The sequence below is a fragment of the Micromys minutus genome (assembly GCF_963924665.1).
Source record: "Micromys minutus genome assembly, chromosome: 13".
NCBI lineage: Eukaryota > Metazoa > Chordata > Mammalia > Rodentia > Muridae > Micromys > Micromys minutus.
In genome coordinates this window covers 24,074,442-24,094,781 of record NC_137982.1, presented here as the reverse complement: position 1 = coordinate 24,094,781, position 20,340 = coordinate 24,074,442, and the positions used below count along the sequence as shown (strand labels likewise).

General features: G+C 40.6%; 1 protein-coding gene across 1 annotated transcript in view; it reads right to left on the bottom strand.

Annotated features, from left to right (window-relative positions):
- Positions 1-14,168: 14,168 nt before the first annotated feature.
- The window catches only part of MBD5 (methyl-CpG binding domain protein 5), a 211,605-nt gene continuing 205,433 nt past the window's right edge, over positions 14,169-20,340 (bottom strand). The window contains exons 14-15 of the mRNA XM_080927275.1: positions 17,301-17,376; positions 14,169-14,643 (exon numbers count right to left, since the gene is read on the bottom strand). Of these exons, the coding sequence (XP_080783401.1) occupies positions 14,572-14,643; positions 17,301-17,376 (148 nt within the window). The 3' untranslated portion in view covers positions 14,169-14,571. The remainder of the gene's footprint in view (positions 14,644-17,300; positions 17,377-20,340) is intronic.

The window sequence follows — 20,340 nt, the reverse complement described above, 5'->3', positions numbered from 1 at the left end:
CTTTGTGTTCTCATGCAAGGTGGCTTCAGGGTCACCTCTCTCTTGTTAGAATTATCCAGCGGCTGAGGACTGAGGAACCAGCTTTCCACTTAGAATCAACTTGGTCTCGGTTTCCTCACTGATACAATCTCCAAGGAGGCCCCATAGTTCTCGTCTCATAGAGTTATCATGAGAAATCAAGGAGTTGTTTTGAATGCAGAGTCCAGCCTTTGAACAATACCGCGGGCTACTATTACCTCTTATTCACGGTCTCTGCATCTGTCATCGAATCTATTTCTCTTCTGCAACAGGGTTCCCTCCAAGATGTATCCAGCTGGCCTGGAACTTGCCATCTTCCTGTGTCAGCCTTTCTAATACTGAGATTACAGCCGTGTGTCACCATGTGTAAATGCTCACCAACTTTATTTTTTAATACAGAGACCCACAGTGAATTTTTTTTTTTTTTTTTTTTTTTTTTTTTTTTTTTTTTTTTTGTTCACCGTTCCTACAGGAAGGAACTTAAATGTTCCAAACTCATCATTTTGTCTGATTGGTCTCGTTAGGCCTTTCTGATTGGTCAAGGAAACCCTGTTTGGTCTTTCTCCAGTCATGTCCCGCCTTAGTTCAGTCAGCCAAGTCTAGGAAGAAGCACATTCTCCCCCGCTCAGTAGCGGCACAAGGAAGTGTGAAGCCGGAAAAGGAGAACGTGGAGGCGCCCCCACTGTGCTAACCTCAGAAGTATGCGCTACCAGGTCACATCCCTGCCTTTCCCACGAACCTACCTTTTAAAATGGCCTTTCTCCACCGGACTGCCCCTCCAGCCACTCTCAGGGAACGATTTCCTATTTATCTTCTAGAAAGTATCCACAGAGACCTCAGTCCTGTACCTACTTGAGCTCCTTGACCCAGTGAGACACTTCATATCTCTGTTTCTGCTGTTTCCTATGCCGACCGATAACCAGCCTGGGGTTCCTCACACTATATGCCTCAGTTTTCCCACTTCTGGACTTGAGCAGTTTCTTAGGTATCTTAGACTGTGAGCTTCTTCCAGACAGAGACAACATTCTTCAAAGTGACCAGAAAAGATTGTTTAAATGATTACCAAGGCGGAATAGTAGGGTGTGTATTTTCCACACAGTGAGTGATCCAGTTGAGGTTATGACCCTACTCTGTATCTAACTTTCCTTATGGGAAGGGGTCAGAAGTCTGTCACCTTTGATATTGCAAATGTTTATCTCTGAAGGGAAAACACAATTACTTTTAGAATAGTTGCAGAGACAGGAAGCAATAAAGTTACAATGTGAAGCCAGAATTTCCTGAGTTTGATAGAAGAAATCCAAGTGTGTCATAAAAAATAACCAACACTTGGTGTTTGGTGGCTATTTTCCCCTTTGAAAGCTGAGACTTCTAAGAATCCTTAGCAAATGATAGCACGTTGCCACGGGTCAACAACAGGAATCCCAGACAATAAGTCAGGGTTCTCTAGAATCACAGAAATTAAGGGTAGTCTCTATATAGTAAGGGAATTTGTTATGATAACTTAGTCTGTAGTCCAAGTCCTCAACAGTGGTCAACTGTGACTAGAAGCACAAGGATCTAGTAGTTGTTTGGTTCTACAATGCAAGCTGGCAAAGAAGAGCAAATTTTCCTTCTTCCAATGTCCTTATGTAGGTCTCCAGCAGAAGCTGTGTCCCAGATTAAAGGTGTGTGCCACCAGGCCTGGATCTGAGACTTAGTTTGTCCCAGATGACCTTGAACTCAGACATCTTGCCTTAGTGTCCTAGGATTCATAGCCACTATGCTTCAAGATATCCATGCCAAAATCCAGGTCTGAAACTTCTATCTCCCAGCCTCAAGATCTGTATCACAGGTGAGCCTTCCAATTCTGGATTGTAGTTGATTCCAGACATAGTCAGGTTGACAACCAGGAAGAGCCATTACAATCCACCCCCTGTCAACTTGACACAAACAATATCTCATGTCTGCATAAGACAATAACAAGGTCGTGAATACACCTAACATGATATAACTATTCCTCGCACAATCACAAACACATTTGTAAATTTACAATGGGACATGTTCCTTGGGAACATTTTTTTATTATGTCAACTTAAATACCAATTGATGTTAAAGAAATTAAAGAAATACAAATGTGTTCTTAACAAAATAAAACAGAAGCGTTCATATTACTTTATAATCCTCGTTTCTGCAACTGGTTACCCAGCCTTAGCTGGTATTTGTAACTACCTTCCTCTATTTTCCATTCTGTATTTCCTCTACCCTCTGCAAGCACCTCAGCAGGTCTTGGCATAGGATAGATTTGTATTAGCTTTCTGCAATACTGTGTTTAAATCTATCCAGAAACTAAGATGCAGTACAACTTGTATACGGCTGAAGAGGTGAGAAGCAACTCTGCAGCCCTGGTGCTCGACAGTTCCGGAATAAACAGGTAGTGCATAGCTGCATTAAAAGGTAGTTTGCAAATACTCAAGTTATACCAAGGTTCCTTACAAATCTCTGCCTTTCTCAAAGCAGCGCAACCGGCCATTGCTAATACTGTGGCACTGCGTTTGGTAAATGGTGATGGTCTTACTTTCTTCTTAATCGAAAGCCTGTCTTACTTTCACCTTAATCGAAGGTGCTGCCACACGGCAGAGCAGTGAAGTCTCAAAAGGTACAGCTTATATTAACAAGTGGCCAAAAGACAGAGCTGGACAGAACCAGACCAGCAAATCTATCGTTACTCAACTGAACTAACATAAATACATTCAAAATAAAGCCGAAGATCAGAATTGGTTTTAGAATCAAATTTGCAGACTTCCTTGATAAAAGAGGAGTGACCTGCAGTTGGAAATGAGGCTCTCTCCTGGCGAAGGGCAGAGACTTCGAAGTCCCTCCTGTACAGGCAAGGAAATAAGTGACAAAGTCTCTTGCACTGAAGTTATGTATTTTAACAGCTTTACATGTAATATTCATATATAAAAAACTTTAAGTGCCTTTCTCCAATTTAAAAATCTAAAGAATTCAAAAATAAGGCATTCAATATTTGAAAAAAGTACAGATTTACAAAATGCTTATATTCTGTCATGAAAACTCCACACCAACATTATACACTTGGAAGAAAATACAAACAGGATATATTACAAATTTATGCACCAATAACTTAGTTCACACCATGCAACTAAAAGTACATTAATCAAGATACACAAGCCTTTGTAGGTTCTAAACGGAAGGACTTTTCTTTTTTTCTGCAGAATCCTTAAAACCCGTGGCCCTTAAAACTTGCTAGCCTTCCTACTGGGAGGTGATTGTACACGGCAACGGCGAAAGGCGACAGACCAGGTGTCTAGTCTGAGTCATTCCAGCTGCGCTCCACAATGGCCGAAACCCCTTCTCATACTCCCATTGTTCTCCTAATGAAGCTGTGCCTCTCGGCTACTGGCTCAACTGTTTGGACTCGGCTCATCCAGCAGAGACTGGATAGAAGATGGACGAGACATCATGTGTGGGACTCATCGAGTCTGCGGGATATCCAAACATATGCTACCATCAGCATACATATTTGGATGAAACAGTTGGTGGTTTATTTCGATATTCTTCAGAAAATTCTATTAGTAGTTTAAAAGTACCATCTTCAAAGGGTATCTCTTCTGGTCCAAATATAACCGTGTTCCACTGCATGATGCTGTTTTCAGATGGTGCACCACTGACCCCCACAGGTGGGTCCTCTTGCAATCTCTTGAAATGAGCCTCCCATGGGTCCAGGTCGACATGCCCCACTGCCCCGTGGTCAATCTGAAAGAAGAGTCCTGTTTGGCCGAATCACCAAGGGTTGCTGCTGCCACATAGACTGCACAAACAACCCTCCCTCACCAATTTTCTCATTGTGACCTTTCCAAGTCCCTGACCATCCAGCCAGCCCATTGGCTACAGCCCATGAGTCAGTAAACAATTGTACATCTGGCCATTTCTTCTTCCAAATAGAAGCATAGTCAGGCCTATCACAGCAATACCCCAGTCCCTCATACCAACTTCTATCTTAGTTTGTGTTTTATTGCTGTGAACAGACACCATGACCAAGGAAAGTTTTATAAAGAACAACGTTTAATTGGAGCTGGCCTGTGTGGAGTACACAACCTAGGGTATCTGGCTAAACTATGAGATAGAGGCTCTATAGTGGTTGTGGTACCCCCTCCCTCTCTCTTTCCCTCCCTCCCTCCCTCCCTCCCTTCCTTCCTTCCAGATGAAGTCCTGGGCCTCTGCTAGCTCTCTTGCACTCTGCATGGGTGACTCTCCAGAGCAGGTGACAGAGCTCGCCAGTGACCTGACTCTGATCCAGGGAGATATATTTGGATAGATAGTTTGGGTTTACAGAAAGATCAAGGTCATTCTTGTGCAAAGTAGTCCATGTTAGTTATCAGATGTCCCAGAATTCTCTGCTTCCTTTGGTTATCCTATCACCACTCACTTAGACCTAAGTATAGCACATTGAGTAAGAAAAGCTGGGTCTCTCTCCCGGGAGCTTTGATTGTTTACTTCCATTGCTGACGATATTCACCAGGGCAACACACAGTAGCCTGGTGTCCTGCTACTTGGACTAGGGCTTCTCAAAGTTGCATGCACTCAGCCCCAGTGTGATGCAAAGCAATCTGTGGGATTGGAGGAGGAGATAAAGAGCCATTCCCAGCTTATCTCATTGTTTCTTCACTTCTATTTTGAGTATCCCTAATATGTAACAGTATACATAACACTGTAAGCACACACACATATGTAGTATACTTTCAATTTTATTGGTACAAATTCCTGTTTTACAAAGGGTGGAAACCATTGACTATGAAAAGAGAAAGCTAGTCAGGCATGGTAACCCACACCTGTTATCTCAGCTGCATGGAAACAGAAGGATTTGGGGGTTCAGTCAGCCTGGGCTACACAGTGAGACCTTAGTTCAACAAGGAGGAGAAGTTGAAGAGGGGGGAGGGGAGAGGGAGGAGAAAGGGAGGGAAAAGAGGCAAGGGGAAGGGGGAATGGAGAAGGGGGGCTGGGAAGAAGGAAGGGAGGAGGGAGAAGGGAGAAGGGGATAGAGGAAGAGGGGAGGATTTATTTTGTACTTTGGCCCAACCACACTTTCCATCCTTATCCTCCATTCAGAAATCTATGACCTCCTAGTGGTAATTTCTGGGTACGGTCTCTGATTATACTCAAAGTGACTGTGCTCGCTTCTGCCCCTTTCCAGGATGCCTCAGCTCCTCTGCAGACATGGTCATTCTAGTCATTTGGGAAGAGTCAGGAAGCCAAGAGAAGGGAGGAATGAGTTCCCAGCTTTCACTGATTGATCCTCAAAAGATTCTTCTACCAGAGGGAATGGTGAATTCTTCACTCCAGCTCTTGCAAGCTTCCTTCTTGGCTCCTGTGAAATGATGTTTTCTGTTCTCTGACAGAGAAACCAGAGCCATGAGAAGAATCAGCCTACAACCACCCGCGCCTACCTTCAAGATTATACTAAAATTTGAGGGAACTTACCTATTCAAAATAATCAGCATTTGTGCAAAAATGGGGGCAGCACCTGCCAAGAGTCATGAGAGATTTCCGAAGTCTCCTCATGATCAGGAAAACTACTGAGGATGAAGTTGGGAAGGAGAGCTGAGGTCCCAGTCCTCCCGGCTGAGTTCCCCATAGCCTTTCTCACACCCAGCAGCTCCATGGACAGAAAACTCCAAAGAAGTGCTGTGTGGGAATAGGTGTTCAGTTACCTCTCCCTCGTGGGAGCATTTCTGTTTCTTTTTACAGAAGCTTATGCCTAAGACTTCACAGTATGCAGAAGCCTGAGCATAGAATTTAGCTAGACAATCCCAATTAAAATATAACCTTTAATGGCACTTTTAAATGCTACCATTATACACAACTTTTCTTCTCCTTTAAAAGCACTTTTTGGTAAATCATCTCTTTTCATTTCATGCTACTCTTTAGGGTATAAAACTAATCCCAGGATAGTTATGAATCCACCCAAACCCACACCCTCCCAACTCTCATACTCAAATCTTCTAAACACTTCTTGACTCCATCTTGGTTATAATTCTGAGTATTCATGTTTAAATAAGAGGGCATATTTAACAACACACAGTTAACTGTGACAAGCCAGATCTGTCAAAGTGGCCAACACCTGGAGATTACTTAAGCTACTTACTTGAGGCTGTTCATGGAATAACCAGGAGAAGTTTAGCTTCTGTATTAAGGTGGATATAATGAGGCACTGCATATAAAACTATTATAGTGATAACTACACTTATATAGCACTTGGTGTATGTAGTTTACCCACATCAATTTAAGCAATACTCCAACAGTTTTATGAGGTAGCTTCTAAGTTCACTGCCATTTCTCAGGTAATGTAACCAAGGAATGGAGCAGTCACACCCTAGCTGTCTGACTGTAGGTCTTTCTAGTGACCTATCTGGTAAGACAGGGTTGTTCAGTGTCAATGACTGAGACCTCACATTTCAATTTCTCATCTTAAATACATCCTCACCTGTCCCCAAGGTCTGCATTGTTGACTGTTTATATATATGAAGTCTAGCTACTTACTTGTAGAGCTGTTCTCTAAGCTGAGACTTAGAAATTCTCACATTCTATTTGATTCTGATTCTGTCCTGGTTACTATAACCAAATCATGTAACCTCTTGGAGAAACAAATTTCTAGATGGCTTCATTGGAGAACAGTTTTCTTGGCTCACTTCTGCATGTAGCATCATGGATAGCAGAATTCATCCAGGAAACAACACAGGTAAGTCAGTCCAGAAACCCAGGGCTGGGAAGAAGAGCCACAAAAGGCATCTCTGAGGATTCACTTATGGTAGCACGACCCTGGACAGGATACCTTGTCCTCTGTTAGAGGCTCCCAGGACTCCCAGCATTCTAGACAATGCCAGTGTCTAGCAGTCCCTTTGTCTGACAAGGGGTCCCTTTGCTGATCATAAGTTTTACGTTGCAAGTTGGCAGTACATGACACTAAAAGTTTTACCTGTCATGTCACCAGTTTACAACACAATAAAGAAAGTGCCATTATTCTATGTTTCAGTGACGGACTTGTCCATAGTCAAGCTACCAGCTAGAATCAGAGCTACCTCTGAATGCATATCCATCAGGATTTTCCATGGCCCTGCTTATAACCATTATATTGGGCTGCATCCATGGAGGGTACATTTCTGTGAACTTGACCTCCCGTTACAGGGAAGGGATATCTGCTGACCCAGAGACCACTGGACCCGATACCTGCTATTGTTTGTTTTGTTGGTGCCTGTTTCTTTTTAAACCAAAGCCCCCAACTGCACTGTTCACTGAGCATAGAAAGTGACTAATTGTGGTTGGGATGTTTGCACAACGGATACAGTCTGGTATGGGGTGGGGATCCAACCGTCCAACGGCCTGTTGTAGGCGCTGACCATCTTCTCTGCCTCCCTGTCTTTCCACAATCTTCAGTGCTCACATTGTGCGCCTCCACCATGGCTTCTGATTTCCCAGGGGGACAGGCAGACAGTTACTCACCCAAAGGCCTGATCTACACTTACCTGAGCACTTCACTCAGCTTCCTGTCAGTAGTCCTAGCAAAATATCCTAGGGACTTAAACCTCCCCAGCCTTTGATAACCACAACAGAGACACATTTGTTTTCCTACCTGTGAAAGGAAAGAAAGGAGAAATAGGAATAAACCCCCAGTCAAGTGTAGTGTGCACAGATTACAGCCAACTTTGGTGTGCACGTACATTTCCTTATGATAGCAGGATCCTGCACCTAAAATGCTGAGGGCAAACTGTCTTTTAGATTTTGGACTGTCTTGAACTTTAGAATATTTGCATATATATAATGAGGCATCTTGGAAAGTAGACCCCAAATTAATTTTGTATGTGTACTTTTTATATACATACACACTGAGGTAACTTTAATGCAAAAATGTTGTTGCATCCGACTTTTGATTGTGAGTCATAGGTGTGAGATTTTGTACCTCAAATATGGTATTGTTACTAAAATACTTTTGTATTTTGGAGGCTTTCAGATTTCAGATTAAGAATGCTCAATGTATACTAGAAACAGATACACACACACACACACATACAACTAGACTGAAAATTTGTGGTAGGCTACCATCAAAATAATTAAAAAGTTTATGTACTTGAAGAAAGTTATTCTTCAGAAGGGATCTTCATGCTCTTTAGTTTTAACCTCTTTCATTGTGTATAAGTTTACATATGTGTGTGTGTGTGTGTGTGTGTGTGTATGTTATATGTGTGCATATGTATGTGTGTGTGTGTGTGTGTATGTGTGTGTGTGTGTGTGTGTACCTGGGATTTGACCTTATACCTCATCTACACTAGGTAAGAGCTCTACTAATGATATATTCTCAAGACCTTTTTCACTTTTCCTTTTGAGACAGGGTCTTACTTAGTTACCTAGGCTTTGAAATCACTTTGTAGTCTTGGACCTGTAGGCTAGTCTTAAACTTTGATCTTCCTAACTAGTACACCAGGACCAGCTCTTTCTACTGGTTCTTAGCACTGTAGTCAGAATACTTTTCCTAAAACACAAACCTAGTTGTATAAACTCTTTAAAAGTCTTTACAACAGTTCCTTATCCACACACAGTGAAAAAGCACCTAGCTAGGCCCACGTGGCTCCTTCAGCATTCTCTTTCACGTTTTCTTTAAGCATTAACACTTACTATTCTGGAATATCTAACATCTGTGTGTATTACAGACTCTCCTTTGCCCAATTACTATTCATTTTTCACTAATTGTGCTTTAACCCTTTATGCCCCCAAATAGAGTCAGCAGACATATAATGTCCCTTATAATTATTATACTTACGTGATGTTTGTCTGTCCCCTCCATCCATTCAGTGAGGGCAGAGGATGGGCCTGTCTTGCTTATCGGAATCTCCACTGCTTCACACAGAGTGTCACATACAATGGCACTTAGTAATGATCTATTTAGTGACTAAATATAGCAGCGATACCTCTAAGATCTTCTGAATCACTTCGTCAGAATTGAGAGGATAACCAAAGCTACTGATACCTGGGCAAGGCAACTGTAGAGAACATACATGTTATCAAGATCCTCATAGGCAAAGGCCTCATCTCATTCTGAGAAAAGTGCCCACACACCCATCTTGAACTTCTACTCCCTTAAGGTCCTAGGACCACTCTATATGGGCTATTGGTCTTCTTGTAGATTCTAAACTACATGTACTTAGATAACTCTTCTAAGCTATTATCTCAGTTTTGATTATTTTGGGTCTCATGGTGGAGCAGGTATATCTAATTTGAAGCCCAGTGGCATTGTGTCCCAGGATAGCTATGAAAGTAGTCCAACACATTTGTAGATGACATTAGAATACCAAATGATGCTGAATATCCCTAAAAAGATTATAGTTCAAAGTGGGGTGGATACTAAATGTTTTCACTTCCTTAACTATGACGAATCAAGACAGACTCAGTTGACATCAATTTTGGCTGCTTCAGGTTCCTAATTAGTATATAATGTAAGTCTGTCCATAGTTTACAAAGACCCATGTTCCCAAACTGGCTCAATTTAAGCAATGATTTTAAGTTTCCAATTTGAACCCCTACCCTCTTCAACTTCAGCAGAAATTTGGTACTGTGTGGTACACTGTTGATTGTGATGACTTGGGAGAGGGTGTTACTGACAGAGTGGTAACAGAAGAGACACTGAAACATCTTAGAATGCACAAGGCAGCCCCTGCAATCAAACATGACCTGGCCTCAACGTCACTAAAAGCCCAGTGTTGAGGCGACACTTGCTAGACTCTTGAGGAACAAAGAGTTAAGACCTATTCCTTGACGTCATACTTTCTACGATGCATGGGAACATAGCAGAAAAGAGCAATGAGTTGCAAATCAGTAAGGATGCTGGAACGCTTCCCCTGCTCAATGTCTGAAAGCAAGATTTGTAGGTTCTCAGGTAGAATATTTGCGAAGTTTTTCTACATTGATTCCCTGGCACAGGTCATTGTGTTTCCTATGGAAATCCCATAATGCAAGGTATTTAGCACAGAGTTCAACAGTCTTGTATTTAAAAGGGGACTTGGGGACAAGTGGAACCATAGTTGGTTTTCACGTTGAAAAGTTTCAGGCCATTTTCTTTTTCTAATGATATAACCATCTGGATGAAAATATCCCTTTGAGTGAGATGCAAACTGCTACCTTTCTACACAGACAGTCCAATGTATTTATACTTAATTCATAAAGACATAATGTTACAAAAACCATTTGTATATTATGAAGCCATGTGGCATCAGATTTTCCAATTTATAGACAACTTTGTATTTACATAACAAATGATTAAATCAATCAGTTTTTCAGGTATATAAAGGTCATGTAGGTACACACACAGTGTGTATAAAAGCAGATAAGGCTGATCATATATATTTACAGTAGACACAAATTAGATTCCATGTTTAAAGATAATACTTTCATCATTTTTTTTTTCTGAATCAGACTCCCCATTGTTAGCAGGATTTCCCATAATTACAATGTTCACTGCTTTTTTTGGCTCACTAATTTGACTCTCACTTTTGGGTTGTTTACACAGAGTTACTATATGTTCTGATAACTTTGGCTAATGCAAGTATGAGAGAGTGAATCAAAGAAAAAGATCAACTTACAGCATTCCATCTATGGATTTGTATCTTCTGTTCATAGCTTGAGTCTTGCATTCAGTCACTTGGGCAGATGGCCAAAGGGAATAGATACTAGTTGAGATCTAGAACCTTGGGATTCTTTTCAGAAAGAATAGTGCTACCAACTTCCAACGTACCTTACTGGATCTTAGATCCTAATGGAAAACTGCTTGTGACAGGCAAGTGATGACCATACTCTGCATGGAAGGTCATCATGGTTAACAAACAACTCATGTGACTCATGTGGCCTGAGAATCTTCAGAAACCTTACAGAAGTTAAACTGTCAGCCTTACCTCCTCCCACACTGTCGTGCTGTTACAAAGAAGGCCACATTTATGTTAAAGACAGACACAAAAGAACTCCGATTCAGGTCTTCATAAATGACTAAACATGGTTCATGATATCATATGGGATAAATGCTCTTCAAGTATTTCCATTCAAAGTGCATCTCAAAAGTGTCTTCTGAAAATGTCCCTTTAAGTAGACTGTTAAAAACAAGTCCTGGGCTTCCTGAAGAACAAATCACACAAGGCCTTTTAGTTAAGTTTTCCTCATTTGAAATAATCTGTTAAAGCTGCTTAGATGTGTGTTTTTTTCTACGTGTGCTTCCCAAAACCATGAAGGGGCAGGAAATGAATTACATTTCCTTTGGCAGTTAGGACCACTATGTTCTATAAAGAAAAAATAATAATGTTTTTCATTTTTTCCCCTAAGCTTGACTTTTTTCTTTAAAAATGGTTATTTTAGGAAATAAAAATTGTAGCAACATAAAAGGGCTAGTTTTCATTTAAAAATAATTTGGCTTCAATACAACAAAGGAAATGGCTCTATGGGAAGAATGGAAGTATGAGTGACCAATGTTTTTAACTGTAAGGTAGATGCCATTTTAAAAAGTGTCACAGCTTTGCACGGCCTAAAATTCGGACAGTATTTACATTCTTTGCTTACAAGAAACCATACAAGGGAGTGTACGAGGAAGAAGAAAGCCCTGTGTGGACAGACTCAACCACATTTTGCACCCACAGCAAAGCGACAGGCAACCGTGAGGTCACAGAAGAAACAGATTTACACGGTTTCCTGATCCAAAGTATATTATGGTGCAAATGAAAGCACATCAAGAAGGTGTGGCCGAGTCAGTGGAAAAATGGAAGGGCAAAGGCTGACTCATCTTTTGTACAGCAACAGGTAATACATACAGACCCACCGGGCATACAGATACATCCACATCCGAGAATAAACACAGCTACGCACACAAACGGGAAGAATCGGGCTAATGCGAAAGATAAACCCCAATAGATCAGCTAGTAACAAACAGGTGTCCATTACATGACACAGAAGGTTACTTCCTGTGACTCAGTGAAGAACCTGGGCGATTTGGAGATTCTCTCTCAATACCTAGCCACTTCCACAAGGTCAAAATGGAGGAAGTACTCATGTAGATATTTGCATTCCATTGGGTTTGACCTTAAGGGTTATGTCAAGGACAGAATAGACAGAAAGAAACAGAAATATCAGAGGGGAAGTCTCAGAACTTTGTTAACAAAAGTGAGCCTGGTGGAAGATGGGTGTGGTGCTGCATGCTTTTAATCTCAGCACTTAGGAGGCAGAGGCAGGAGGATCTCTGTATTTCAGGACAGCCTAGTCTACATAGCAAGTTCCAGGATAGCCAGTGGCACATAGAAAGACTTTGTCTTAAACCACCACCACAACAACAACAACAATGAGCAAACCTGGTGGTGTGGGTGTACTGTATTCTGTGTCCTCTGAGCTTTGTCCTGAGTTACTAGAGTGCTGTTTGTTACCTGATGGGACGTGGAGTTTAGGAGGAGGAGGGTTAGAAAGAGGATGGAATCTGAGAGTCCAGAGCCTGGTAGGGGACAATCTCCCAGTGGCTGAACACAGTTCAGGAGGACAGCCAGTGCTCTCTGGGGTTTTGGGTAAAGGCTGGTTCCAAGAAAGAGGGATAATAAATCCCTTCTTTTGACAATCTCTGAGGTGGTCTGGAATTTTTATGCCACCATAATGCACAATGTTTATTGTTCATTACCTTGCACAGTTTTAGGTTTGTGTATTTGTGATGTAGTAATTTTCTACACTTATTTCACATTTCTCTTATTTAATGCAACATAAATAATTTGCTTAAGAAGACTCAACCCACATATTTCGGCCACATTAATATATATGTATATATAAAAATAATCTGTGAATGATATAAATAATTCTTTAAATAAAATAAATCTGATATGTTACACAATACTAATAAAAATCACCATTCCTCATTACCATTCCACTTTCACTGCTGGGTAAAGTGGTGCTGACGAGTGACATAAAATGTAGTTCCACTTATTTTCCACTCCAAAAAAGGAAAACTGAACTGTTATCATCCTCATGTCTATAGGTGGTTTTAAAGGACAGCTTCTGCCTCCACATGTGGAAATGAAAAGTTTCACCAAGTTTCACTTTGTCAGATATGTGCAAAAAAAAAAAAAAAAAAAAACCAAACAACCAATACAAAACAAAAACCAAACTCTTTGATTCTGAGCATCACTGATAAAAAATGATCAACAGGGGGCCATCAAAGACTAATAAATAAATGATTGAGTAAAATAGTTCATCTAAGTTTTTTTTTTAATTTTATAAAACCTATTCTCTTTGAAAAATGTCCCGAATGGGACAGCTGTATGATATGGACAGCCATATCACCTTTCCAAGATAGGAAACAGGGTGGAGAGACCGTAGAAGCCAGAGGACAGGGAGGTGTGCTCCGAATGTGTCATGACCGTTCCACCCATGAAATCACTGCAGCTGTGGTTATCTGCCCAAGACCCACATGGGACTGAACATGGTACTGTTTCACCATGGATGGTGAAGGGGCCCCATGTGGACTATTAGCAGTTAATGATTGCTGACTGGTCCTCTCATTTTCTCTACTGGTGTAGCCAGAGACAAGTTACCCTTGTGGCAGTAAATATATCCCTCCCCCACACGCATTCGAGGTGTTCTAATGAACCTCAGTAGGTCAGGCACAGGAACTTATCAAAGTAGGAGAACACTGGTTGGTAAGAGCGAGGAGATAAAGGAGGGGTGGAGGAGGGAGAATGACTCAAATTCATCATAAAAATGTATAAAACTATAAAACAATAAAAATGTAACAAATGGTTGAGATCCTGAATTCTTGATTTAGGCCCACAAGCATTTCTCTCTTCAGAAATCTGGAGGCTTCCTAGACACCCAAAACTCAGTCTATTGTTTCTGGGCTGTCTAAAGAGACATTATGAATGAGCACTCAGTGGTGTGCAGTGTATGCCATGACGTGTGTATTACATCATCACTTTCTCTGCCATTAAATACAAAGCCAGCATCGTTTACATTATCATAGAAAAGCATTTAGGTTGTATTTTTATTTATCACTTTACACTGGTAGTCTCTGGTAGGTGTACTCCATAGAAACCAAAGATTTTTGTACACTATTTCTTTGTACAATAAAAGATAAAGTGTGCATTAAGTATGCTTGTACATGACAATATTGTACACTATTTACATTTCTAATATCACCATGAAATTCTGTATTTTCTATATACAACACTGAAAATTCTTCAGAAACATTTGGACTATTTCTTATAATCACAATTTTAGTATGATAGAAAACGTTTCTCAGCCATCACTCGGCCATTTACCGCTTTGTTCATACAGGGATTTTGATTGTTCTGTTCTGTTTTCGACATTCATTTTCCTTCCTGATCAATGCACAGCTCCGTCACTGTTCCCTTTAGGGCCCTGTGGTGGTGGTGGCTATCTGCCATAGTTTACCGATTGCTCTAACAGTGGCCGTTATCAATACCTTCATACAGGTGTGTCTGTGCATGCTCCTTTGATAAACACTGTGAGTCAGTGAAACAGTCTCTGTTATCTGGAGATCTTCCTCCTCTTGGGTTTGGGGGGCCTCATTTGTCTCTCACCCTGTGGGATTTGGTGAACCTGGAAATAAGAAGGCAGAGAAAAAAACAACAGGAAGATTGAAATCGCAAATACCACATGACTTCTGATAAAGAAATCGGGCAGAGAAACAGTCTGCTTCACCTGGAATCACTATGTGCCGAGACACTTTAAAACGTCACGAAGACCTGACTCTGTAGGTACACTGTCTTAACAAGGGATGGGACACAGTAAAAGCTAACAGAGCAACAGCAGAAGACTCCAGTGAACAGTGCAGCACACAGGAGCTGCGGACCTGCCAGACAGAGATCCCTGGCTCAACAATCTGTGTCCCAGAGATCACAGGCAAACGACACCAAGCATTCATCTTTTTGTAACACTACTTGTTTTATAACTACTGCAAAGTGTCAAAGATCAGAACGTGTGCACGTAGCTCAGTCCAAGGATTTCTGTTCATGGGAAGCATCGGCGGGCAATAGAACATCACTGCTGTTCACTGGCAGGTCTGGGTTTGTGTAAACTGGGAAGAGTCAGTAATACAATGCACTGGTACATATCAATAAAGGAACTAGAGGCATTTAATCCTATATGTCACATTCAGAAAGGGTTGAATGATACCACATACTTTTTGAGGGACAGGAAGTTAATAATCAGATCTCCCAGGTTGTAACATGGCTACTGATGTCAGAGAATGAAGTAAGACCCAGAAGGCAGTGTAGACCTAAAGCTGTAGCCAAGGTAAATGTTAGACAGCTAGCATTTGGAAACAAATGCACTGCAGTATTGACCAATTCCCATGATCTAAATAATGCTATTGCAGATGATTTTTACCTATTAACATGATGTCACAGGACTAGGAAAACAATCAGTTGGTTTAACCACTGATTGATTTAAACAATCATGTGTTTAGATTATAATGTTTAAGGGTTGGAGACAGTTAACTGCAAGTGCTTGCCAAAGCCCTAGATTCAATTACCAGCAATGAGCCAATTAAAATAAAGTTTACACAGTACCAAATATTGTCTGTCTTTAGTCAAAGGTAAAATTCTTTTTACAAATAGTATTTAAAACATTAAGGCAATCCTCTAAGCTTCCCAGACTGCCTTTCTTCAGAGCCTTTCCACACATATTTTTTAAAACAAGCACATCTAAAATTCAGAAATGAGGAGTTATGTAATTGAGGAAAGAATCTTCATCCATAACAGCAAATTAGTTGTTTGTGGATCAACTACAGCCTGAAAACATGTTTTACTAGCTGTACAGTGTTTTTTTAATGTTTGTGTGTGTACAAGTGCTTTAATACCTTTGAAACCATTGTAAACATGAGAAATTTCAGTTTTCGGTTCTCAAGAGAATTGAGACAACTCCAATGCCTCTTCTCACAACTCTGTTCATTGTGAAGGAAAAAGTGCTTCTGAAGAACGCATGCCAAGATGACCTCATTAGGTGCCAATGCCTGGTGGCCACAAAGGCCAAACGTACCAAGGCAGAAAGTAAGGAAATGAAGGCCAACCCATTTTTATCTTTTCCTTGAGAAGGTAAACCGTTTAATGCATTTCCTGACCCACTTGAGTTGAGGCCGTCTGGGCTCAGAGGAGCTATGCTGACATGTCTTCATGCCTTCTCTCTCGTTATTATCGAGCAGGATGCAAAGGATATTCGGACATGGAACACATCAAGGTCCCAAGGATGGAGGGCAACTCCACAGAGAAGGGACCTAGGCCTGGAAGTGTCTGAGTGGAGTAGCACCCTCCTCAGCAGGCACCAGAATCAAGTGAGCCACAGCCTAGGGCTGGGACCTCCATAGTCTCAGCGGCATATCTGTTGGCAACTCTCAATTCTAGAACTGTTGTACTCTCATTCCTGGTCCTCTTTACTGACAGAAGCTCTGTGCCTAGTCCTAGAGGTTGCTGAGTTGATGGCTACTGGTCTAGACCTACAAGTTTACCAGGAAACTCAGTGCCATGCAATCAATCGTGGTTAGATGAACACATTTCTATGACCTACCCCACTGGCAACATCTTGAGGCCCGCCAAGTGCTACACATCACTGAGCAGCCATTGGGTGGGTTGTTAGGTTCAGATGAGCTAAGTAAATGACTTGTCAATCCTATACAGCCTGAAATAATTCTTACTTTAAAGAGATTGCTAAGATTATATTTATGTGAGAAAGCTTTACTTTTCTCATCTCAAACTACTGGATGGACACATAGTTCAATAAAATTTGTGAAGAGAAAGGACATCCTTAACCACAATATTTACAGTTAATAGTAACAAATTTGTAAAATGCATTTCAGTTTTAAGGTAGCAGAAGGAAAATAAGAAATTAATACACCCTTGAAATTGACTTTTTATTTCACTTTTTATAAAATGGATAAAGTTGCATTGCTGAATATTTTGGCTACAATTGTGGACACGGCTACTCAGAGTCAAAGGCAAAAAGCTGGGGTTGGGACCTCACCATATTGCTGCTGACACTTAATGAACTTTTTTAAGAAAACAAAAGTTACTTATCTCAATTAAATAAAATACAGGCTCCTTTCCCTACATGCTTTGCTTCCACGGGTCTTTTCCTTGCCTAGCAGTTTAGTTTTGCTCTGAGAGTCGCTTCACAGTGTTCAAGAGATTTTAACAAAGAAGTTTTAATGCAATTTATTTTCAAAGAAACTAGAATAATGGAAAAAAAATAAATTAACTTACAGTCCCAGACATTTTGTCCAGTTCACTCATGGCCTCGTGAATAGCAGCTTCTAAATGGTTGTTTAGCTTCCCACTTCTGGAATTAATGAAAACAACATGCTAAATTAACAAATTAAAGGAACAAAAGCCTCAATTTAATTCCCTAATCAGAAGACAAAAATATCAATTCTACCAGAGAAAGTCAATCTAGATTCACATTTGGAAAGTTCAGGCGATAAAGCATCCCCTGGGGGTTCCCACCACCGAATGCTGATGATTAAAGTAACACCACCGCTAAGATTAACACAGGAAGCCCACGCCACTGTGTGCTTCTTCTGTATTCTTGCTCAGGAGCTCTGTGGCCTCCAAAGCTGTGCTTCCTATCAGAAAACAGGCTGTGGCAAAGGACACTGGGGATGAACTGCACGCTCTGGCCACTAGGGAGCTCCCTCCGCCCTTTCTGGATCATCTCAGCTATGTAGAATTGAGCAAAAAAATGAAAGCTAAATTTTGGTGTATGGGTAAGAAATTACCTTGTTACGGCTGAGGCTGGCTTTGCCACATCTGTCTTAGAAGTGTCTGACTACTGCTCTCTGCTCAGCATTCCATGAATAACATACCACATGTGCCATTAAAAAAATGGTATTAATGAAGCTGGTGTGTTCTACTGCAGCCATGCAATTCTCCGTGGCTATACAGTCTCTGCCTACCTACCTTATTGCTCCTTGTTTACATATATAAATCTTACTCCTCAGTTTTCTGAATATGCAGGCAATCTATTGGCATTTATCCCATCAGGAGAATTGATCGGAAAGTGGCTGAAGCCAACTCCTATAGCAAGCTATCTATTGCTATGGGCTCCCAAGAATTAAGTCCTATTTCAGCATCTACATGGAGATCGGAAATTTGCAGCTGTGGGAGAAAGCACACTTTAACTACAGTGGAATGCCTTTAGATGAAGTCTTTCCACTTACCACAGTGTTCCCTGGGCTTTATCTATACACAATGGCCTGACAATTCCTATACTTTGTATTTTTCTGTGCTTTACAGACACTTAGTTATCCACCTTTGAGTGTTACATTTCTAGGCATACCATGTAGAACGCTTCATATATTTGTTACATGGATTTGTCCAAAGTGAACATAAATGATCCTGCATCTTCTTAAAAAGATGTTCACTTAAGTCAGTTCAGCTGGAAAGATCAACTTACCAACCTACTAACTTGAACTAGTTATAAGGACACTACCAACAATTTCCTCCAGCATTTGCTACTATTAATGATCTGGTCTATCTCTGTCTGTCTGTCTATATATATATCTGTATCACCTATCTATCTATCTGTCTGTCTGTCTGTCTGTCTGTCTGTCTATCTATCTATCTATCTATCTATCTATCTATCTATCTATCTATCTATCTATCAACATAACAAAATAATCCTAACATACCCACTCTCCAGAATGGGTTGTTAACAAATTACGCATTCTTATTAAATATTTTTTTATCAAAGAGATGAATGTAGTATTTCTACTTGGTCACTATTCTCAGTCACACTCCCACATGCCTTCTTAGCTCGTGTTTTATAGGATATACCATGGACAGAATTGCTTTATGATACACAACTCAGCTTTCCCCACCCCTGGATCGTTATCATCACCACCATCACCATCATTATCATCACCACCATCATCATTATTTTATTATCACTATTATTTTGAGACAGGGTCTTGCCTATGTCAACCTGAAACTGAGTATCTTCTGTCTCTGTGCTAGGATGAGAGGCATGCATCATGACACCAGAGTTCCTGTATCTTTATTTTGAGCACCATTGTAGTTGACATAAAATTTTCATTCTTTTTCCCTAGTGCATAGCAGCTTGACATATATACCTCCTGCCATTCCAGGGTTATGGAGTCCTGCATTTTGTAGAGTCATTCTGAGTTGTTTTTCCAGTGAGGAGTTTGCTAAGTGTGATCCTGGGTGGCCGGGAAGAAACTCAAGTCCAAGTCTCCATCTATGTTTGGCTATGGTGAGAATCTTGATAAAATCATCCACAGGGAAACTGCCCAACAATATCACACTTCCTGCAGCACATTCGATAGGTTTAACTTTAATCTGTCTTTTGGACTGAGAAACGGGCATCTATTTTTTTTCGAAAATTAAAAAAATGTACTTATGTGTATGAGTGTCTTGTTTACAAGTATGCCCATATACCATGAGCATGCCTGGTAATCACAGAGGCCAAAAAAAAGTGTTGGATCCCCTGGGACTTGATTTACAGATGATTTTTATCTTCTGTGTAGGTGCTAAAAATTGAGCCTCAGTCCTCTGGAAGAGTAGCCAGTGTTCTTAACTTTGAAACTATTTTTCCAGTCCCCATATGCATTTAAGTTTCAAGGATATTTCATTTTTTATGCGTTTTGACTATAACATATTATAGCTTAAAATGGACTACACCTAAAAAGGCTCTATATAGCTAAAAAAGAAGATAAAACATTTCATTAAAAAAGTCCATCAGGGGGCTGGGGAGATGGCTCAGAGGTTAAAAGCACTGACTTCTTTTCCAGAGGTCCTGAGTTCAATTCCCAGCAACCACCTGGTGACTCACAACCACCTGTAATAAGATCTGGTGCCCTCTTCTGGTGTGTAGGCATGCATGCAGGCAGAATACTGTATACATAATAAACAAATCTTAAAAGAAAAAAAGTCCACCAGGGAACCTTTCTTCCCTTGAATCTTCAAAATAATAATACATATATATTTATGTATGAGTATACAAGTCATGTGTTTATATAAAATGTTTATAAATAAATAAATATTTATTCATTTACTTATGTGTGCAAATATACAAGCTATGGCATTGAGATCAAAGGACAGATCATGAAAGTTGGTTCTCTCAAACCATGTGGAAACCAGGGTTGAACTCAGAAAGCATCTTTACAAAGCCAGAGAACTGCTTTTCCAGCTCTCTCTCTTGAATTTTAAGAGCAAAAGTACTTATTATTACTGAAAGACTTATGTTTTCAAGAATTGTGTTAGATCTTTATGTGTTGTCTCATTTAAT